The 7,301-nt window shown below is 57.3% G+C and overlaps 1 protein-coding gene across 1 annotated transcript; it reads right to left on the minus strand.

Annotated features, from left to right (window-relative positions):
* Positions 1 to 169: 169 nt before the first annotated feature.
* Positions 170 to 7,260, minus strand: LOC6525128 (nuclear pore complex protein Nup205). The gene is made up of 11 exons (XM_039377840.2): positions 7,094 to 7,260; positions 6,887 to 7,032; positions 6,498 to 6,821; positions 6,319 to 6,420; positions 5,664 to 6,226; positions 5,108 to 5,605; positions 3,478 to 5,035; positions 2,053 to 3,413; positions 921 to 1,982; positions 704 to 861; positions 170 to 652 (listed from the first exon to the last, which is right to left on the minus strand). Exons 1-11 carry the CDS (start codon positions 7,098 to 7,100, stop codon positions 237 to 239), a joined length of 6,195 nt encoding a protein of 2,064 aa, XP_039233774.1. The 5' UTR covers positions 7,101 to 7,260; the 3' UTR covers positions 170 to 236.
* Between the last annotated feature and the right edge of the window lie 41 nt (positions 7,261 to 7,301).

Genomic DNA, 7,301 nt, shown 5'->3' on the forward strand with positions numbered 1-7,301 from the left:
CAGATACAAACAAAGCCCCTTGAGTCCTTTCTTTGTCTGCGTTAAGGGTATGTGGTAGTCGAGCACCTCGTTTTCTATTCTTATGTTTTGCAATTCGTGAATTAGAAGGAGACAGACAATGCAATACAATGCCAGTGAATGCAAACCGATGCATTTGGAATAGAAGCACTTGCTTAAGAAAATCAACACGTTTTATTGAAATTTAAAGACTAAACATAGCGGATGGTCGACGACGCCTACGAGGCGTAGATGGAATTGTCGCCATTGGCAGTGATGGGTGCGAACTGGACGAGCGCCTTGATGCGACGCAGCAGCGAGCCGTTGAAGCCCTTGCACTTGACCGTGTAGTCCTCGCTGGCCGTGATTAGCTGCGTGCAGAAGGTCTCGTTGAAGGTGGAGATGAGCAGCTGCTTGAGCTGCAGTATCTCGTCCTGGGAGGCGTTCAGCACGGACACGTTGTTGTTGCCGTTGTCCAGGTTGCTCTCATTGATGGCGTTCCTATTCTCGTTGGCATAGACGATGGCGTTGCGCAGATAAAAGTCCAAATGGATCCACAGCAGATACAGATTCTGCTCGGCAATGAAGACCGACTGCATCAGTTCGCTGCGCTTCTCGTTGTGCCGCTGGCTCAGTTCCATGTAGCTTTGTTTACCTGTGGGAAATGATCAGTTAAATGTTTTGAATCAATGCAAGGAGAACTGACCGTTGGGGCCAAAGCTGATGTTGGGCAGGGAGGCGCGTTGCTGGAGGAGATTGTCGGCGATCGACTTCTGCGAGAGGTAGTAGCCAATGGAGCCCTTCAGCTGGTTGAGGATGGTGTGCATGATGGCCGTCAGCTTCTTGCTGTCCATTTTGCCAGTGCTTCAAGGAGAGTAGTTTAATTTGATTTAGCTCTACATTATATGGGGGTAATGACTCACAGTGGCGTCACATCGTTGATCATGGTGGTCAGCAAGTACTTGGAGGTCATGCTGTCCTTCACATGGCTGGTGACCACGTTGCGGCAGTAGAGCGACACGTTGGCGGCAATGTCCAGGAAATACTTGACGCGTAGCGTCTTTGAGCCCTCAGTCTGGTCGCTCTGCTCCTGATCCTGCTGCAGCATGCGCCGTATGGTGGCCTCGCTAACGCAGAAGCGTCCAAACACAACGATCATCAGCTGCTGCAGGCGGCCGAGACGATTGCGCAGCTCTAGATCGTTCTCCATGTCCAGGCTGTCCTCCAGCGCGGTCACCTCGTGCGTGGTGGTGCGGGCAAACAGATTGCTGATGACCGCCAGCTGCTGCAGGTGGCCCAGGTCCATGAATGGCGTGGCCGTGCGCAACATTGCCTCCACCATGTCGAAGTGGGCGAACAGAAAGTTGAGCACCTGCAGGGCGGCGGAATTGTTGCGCGATCCCAGCGTATTGACAATCGCATCGCAGAGGGCCAGTGCTGGCAGAAGGATCGACCGGAAGCGCTCATCGATGGGCGGCAGGAAGGTCTGCGGCTCATTACGCTTCAGTTCGCTGGCCTTCAGGTCGGGCTGCAGATCGTAGACGCGCATATTGGACAGCACGCCCAGAGCGCGCTCGGCGAGAAGGAGTCGAGCGCCCACATTGCTGTTAGCCATGCGCGTGAGGAAGGCCATGCGCGACTCGTACACGTAGAGCGGGCGCAGGTGATCGGGCACGGGCTGCAGAATGCCGCACAGCGCCTCACTGGACTTGTCCAGGCTGTCCAGCATGTGCTTGAGGTAGCCCCGCGATGCCACAAAGTCGCACAGCGTGCTCACCGCGTTCAGCTCCGATATCATGTCCAGGCAGGCCAGCGCCAGCATGCGGCACACATCGTGCCCGGTCACTGCGTCATGGCAGATGGTGTCGATCAGCTTCTCGCCGAACGTGCCAATCACCTCCGCCGCCATCGCCTTCAGTTGCTGGCGGTCGTCGCGCCGCAGCTCCATGCTGCTTATGCGGGCACTCTCCTGGCGCGAAAGAAGCCTAAAATGAAATGATGGATGCTTCAAGTTTTTTGGCTGCTTTGGGTAAACGGTAGAGAGGATGCACTTACGTCTCCTGGTACTCCAGCTGCTCGTCGGTGCGCAGTCGCTTCGCAATGCGCAGGCAATTCAGCAGCGCACTGTACAGATTGATGCGCAGCTTCTGCGACTTCACCTCGCTGATCATGATCCACTCGACGAGGTTCTTGAGGATGAAGCGCAGATTGCTGCTGTTGCCGCCGCCACCGATTTCCCGTCCGCCTCCGCCTCCGCCATCCGAGCCATTGCCAATGGTCCGCTGGGCCAGACTCAGCTTGGAATCGATGCCATTGGCGAGCGACTCGTCGGCGGCCTGATCCTCGCAGCTCTGGTCCTCCACCTGGTAGCAGCAGTAGCGCAGATTGACCAGCATCAGCAGCACCGTCTCGCTCACCTGAATGGAGATCTCGATGATGGGCTGAATGGGCTGCACCTTGATCAGTATCTTCTCGACAATGTCAATGATGTGCTGACGGCGCAGCGTCACCGGTAGCACCGCCTCGGGCATGCTGCTGAATAGCACCTGCACCAGTTGACCCCACGCTCCCATGAAAGCCAGCGTGGCGCAGCGCTGCGTTCGCACGCGGTTGATGTTGACGGCGTGCTTGAGCAGCAGCATGATTTCCGTGGAGATGGCCTTGCGCTGGCCGCTGGCAATGGTGCTCTGCACCATGCGCAGTTCGTCGTTGAGAATGTGGTACAGTTTGCGCACGTTGATCAAGTTGGCCCTGGAGCTGGCGCCAGCCTCGGCGGATGCCTCGCAGTCGCGCAACAGTTGGGTGGTCAGATGCGTGTCGAAGAACTCCAGCTGCGGCTGGCTGAGCGTGTCCACTTCGAGGACGAGGCAATCTAGCAGCCGTGTGACATGCAGTCCCTGCGATGTCTCCTGCAGCAACGGTGGCTTCAGTGCTTTGGCTCCAGCACTTGAAGCGCCGCCAGGTGCAGAGGCTGCTCCCGAACCGACGGCGTTTATCGATCCGCCGCCCGGTAGCAGATCCATGGCGAGGAACGGCGCCGATTGGTTTATCAGGCTGTGACCCATCTCCATTGGCAGGCCGTGTGATGAGCGCTGCGCCTCCGTTCCGTTGCCCATTAGCAGGATGTCGCACAGCTGGTTGTAGCGCGTCGTCTGGCCATGTGTGGCCGCCAGTTTGACGTCAATGGAGACGCAGTTGAGCAGATGGCTCATGGCGTGCAGCACGTGAACCTCGCGATGCTGGCGAAAGGGCAGCGAGTGTAGGTGCCGCAGCAGAAAGTCGTTGCACGTCAGTCGGAAGTAGCGCAGTATAGTCTCCGTGGTGCGGCGATTGGCGCACAGTCCGTGGAACAGATGGTAAATGCGCTCCACAATGCTGGCCGTGTGCTCGCAGTACTTTTCGCTATGGCGCTGTTGCTGCAAAATCATAGATTGGTTGGTTGGATTAATGGACGCGTAGAGCTAATGGCATTGTACTCACATCGAGATACTTTTCCAGCAACAGAACTACGGAGTTCACGCACGAACAGTGCATCTCAATGCCCAGATGCTGCCGGCCGTTGGCCATAAAGTCGCGCAGCACGTCCACGCCGAGCAGGAAGTACACAAAGTTGGGCATCTGCTGGCTGAGATTCATCTCGAACAGCTGGACAATGGCCTCTTTCAGCTGCAGCTCGATGCTGGCCGGTTTGCTCTCCAGAGCGGCCTCCTCCGCCTCCAGCTCGAGTTGCAGTTCCAACGTTTGATCGTCGCGCTCGCCGTTACGCTCTCGCTCCCGCTCCTTGTCCCCATCATCGCTGAAGCCCAGATACGGTACATGATTGTTGAGGGCCAGTTGGTCCAGCAGATCGTCGCTGCGCTGGGCCACGCCCACCTCCATTTCCAGGCACTCGACGAAACCCTGCCGGATCTCGAGCTTCTCATTGCTGCCCTGGGCGTACATGCTGAGGATTTGGTTGGAGACATTCGGCAGCTGGGTGACCGCACTCAGGATCTTGACGGCAGCAAGCGCATGACGCGGCAGCCAGCTGTTGTAGGTCACAAACTTGACGATGTTCAGCACATGATCGGGCTTGCGGGTGCGTGGATTCAGATCCAGGAGCATGCGATTCAGGCCGGACAGCATGATGGGGCAGTTGGCCGCCGAGTGGGCCTCAAAGAAGGCGTTCTGCTTGGCCAGCGCGGCTTCGAGTAGCAGCAGTGCGTACATGGAGCACTCCTCGACAAGCTCCTTGCCGTGGAAGCGATTGTAGTCGTCCAGCTGCTCACGCACCTCCTCCACGATGCGCAGCAGCAGATGCAGCATATCGGACTTCACCTGCAGCTGCATCATAATGTGGTAGCCGGGATAGGGATTCTCGTCGCGCGTCTCTAGAAAGTCCATTGCCTGCGGCCGATAGGTGGCCAGTAGGTAGTAGAGCAGTTTGAGGCACTGGGCGCCAACCTGCCACTTCTCGGCGGGATCCTTGTACGCTCGATTGTAGAACTTGAGCAGCACCGAATTCATCACGCACTTGAGATAGCCATCGTAGCCGGGCTTGCGTGGATACACGCCCAAGTTTTTTGGCATATTGGTGGTCATCAGTGTGTAGAGCAGCTGCAGGATGCCACGCGTCAGATTGTACTGCTCCGAACGGCTCTCGATTTGTTCAATCTCCTCCGACAAACTGCACTGGCCAAAGCTGCTGGCCACGCGCACCGTGGGTATTATCTGCGAGTCCTCCAGGTGGAACCAAATGGCTCGCGCCGTCTCCTTGGACTTGGCCAAGGCAGCCAGCGTGTGCAGAATCTCCGCCTTGAGCGGCAGCGGCGTGGCGCACGCCACCAGGCCCAGCAGCACCTGCGGCGTCTGCCAGTTGGCCTGCTCACAGATCATGATGCGCGAGATCTCGTCGTGCTCGGCCACGGCCTGTATGACGCCCATTACGGCCACCAGATGCTCCGCCTCCCGCTGCGTGATGATCCTCGGCGTCGAGCGGTTGCGGTAAATGGTCTCGCCGCCTGTGCTGATGTTGGTATTGAAATCGTTGCGCATCGAGCTAGAAATGCAAAAGATGTTCGCACTAGAGTTGGATCTTCAACTGCAGATGAGGCCATTAAGCCACACTTACTTGTAGTAGTGGCCCAGTGTCGTGAAGAAGTGATCCCAGCTGACCGCATAGCTGCCGGTGGTCATCTGGGGCTGCTTAAGCATGTTGAAGGCGCAGCGTGCCGAGAACTCGGTGCGTGTGAGTCCAGCAATCATCTTGAGGTACGATTTGTACAGCGTCTGTGGCAGCAGCTCGCTGGCCAGGCTAATGAACTTGAACAGGGACACCGAGCGCGAGATGTTCTTCAATGCCGTGGAGCCAGTGGGATCGCTGGGACCCCAGTACTCGTTGCACAGCCTGATGGTGACGCGCGGATCGCCGTACAGCTTGGCTACGCACAGCATGAGCAGCTCAAAGTTGGAGTCCAGGTTGGGCGGCGGCTCCAGGCCCTCGTTCAGGAAGCTGATGATCGTGCGTGCCGACTCGTCCGCCCGGCCGCGTAACTCCGACACCTTGGCGTTCATGAAGTCGATGAAGTCCGTGATGAGCAGATGGACGCGTCGGTAAATGAACTCCGTGCTGCCGACATAGATATAGATGTTTAGCTTCCACGTCATGAACTAGCAACCATACTCACCTATAGACCAGATCCTTTTCGAGCAGCAGGCGGTAGAAGAAGACGAATACCTGCGCGGCCAGTGCCTCGTCGATGAGGATCTCATCGCGGTTGATGGTCGAGAGGGCGGCGGCCTGAAGCTGCCCAGGTGCATGCCGCAGACTGGCCAGCGTGAGTCCGAAGCTGTACGTTATGATGGCGTCCAGACGCGGTGTTTGCCAGCTGCTCTGCGCGTACAGCGCCTCCAGGAAGCACTTGGAGAACTCCGGATCGCTGAGGATCGGCAGGCGGGCTGTGTGCGGATTGGTGTGCTCGTTGACCAGCAGCACAGAGGTGTCGTACGCATACAGCAGTGCCATCAGCATGATCAGGGTCACATCATCGATGTTGCCGTCCGCATCGTGGGCCTTTCGGCTGGCCAGGTGCTGCAGCAGCCGTATGGCAATGGGTCGCGGCAGGCCGCGCTGCGCTGACCAATGGAACAGGGCCATGGCCAGTGCCTGTTGTATGTCCTCGTAGAGGCCGAGCACCTGGTTCTGGTGCTTCTTGGAGCCAAATGCGCGGTTTTTGGTCAGCATAATGCACTGGTAACATTTGATAATAAATGAATAAGTACGAAATACAGTAACAACAGCATAACGAGAGCGCGAGGTGCACGAGGTGCAGACAAACCCACCTCCTTGTCGACGTCCATCTCCTCGAGCAGCTCCAGCAGTCGTCCCAGTATGTTGGAGTCATCGACGAGACTCTGAGCGTAGTTGGTGATTAGGCAGGTGATCTGTGTGCAGAGTGAGAGAGAGAGAGAGAACCCGGCTCAGTGAATCCCGACAAGAACACTCCGATTCCGAAACTTACCTCCCTGGGCAGCTCGGTGCTCCAGGAGACGCCGCTAACCGTCTGGAACATGTCGCGCAGGGCGCAGCTGATGGCCTTACGTCCATCGTAGTAGAGCAGCACCGCCACAAGGCCGCGGGGCAGGCCAGGATGATGCATCTGCTGGCGCTGTGCGGTGCATAGCAGCTCCACGGCGAACACCTCGTCCAGATCGAACATGTCGGACAGAATGAGCGCCTCGTCCACCAGGTCCTGTGAGAGCTTCATCTTTCGCGATTGTCCCGGCAGCGGGACGCCCTCGTTCAGCGCATTCCGCAGGTAATTGCGGCTCTTCTCGCTCTTGGCCTGCCGGCATTTGGATATCAATGATTAGTGGTTACAGATATCGCTACTCGTCGTTCACTACCCACCGGATTGCGCAGAAAGTTGGTGAAGCTGTGCTTGTACTTCTTGAGGCACAGCTCCAGGTCCGTGGTGACGCCACTGGGATTGGACACCGTCGCCTGGAAAACGCTGTACAGATGCTTGTACGGCGTCCACATGTCCTCGGTCACACCTGTGGACGGGCGGGCATTAGTGGCTTGGCGGCATACCTACGCACCCGCAATCCCACTCACCATCCATTTCACTTGGTTTCGCAGTTCGCTCAGTTCTCGTTGCTCTCGTATTTTACGCAGTTCTGACAGTTTCCCAGTTTCCCAGTGATTCGTTTTAAAACGCGGCAAGTTTGCTTCGTTTTCGACAAGGCGCCGGCTACCAGGGCTGGGTGCTGCGAATACTGGAGCACACAGATGCCGTGCAGTATTTCGCTGCACGTGCTGCCAG

Source organism: Drosophila yakuba, chromosome X, assembly GCF_016746365.2.
Source record: "Drosophila yakuba strain Tai18E2 chromosome X, Prin_Dyak_Tai18E2_2.1, whole genome shotgun sequence".
Lineage (NCBI taxonomy): Eukaryota > Metazoa > Arthropoda > Insecta > Diptera > Drosophilidae > Drosophila > Drosophila yakuba.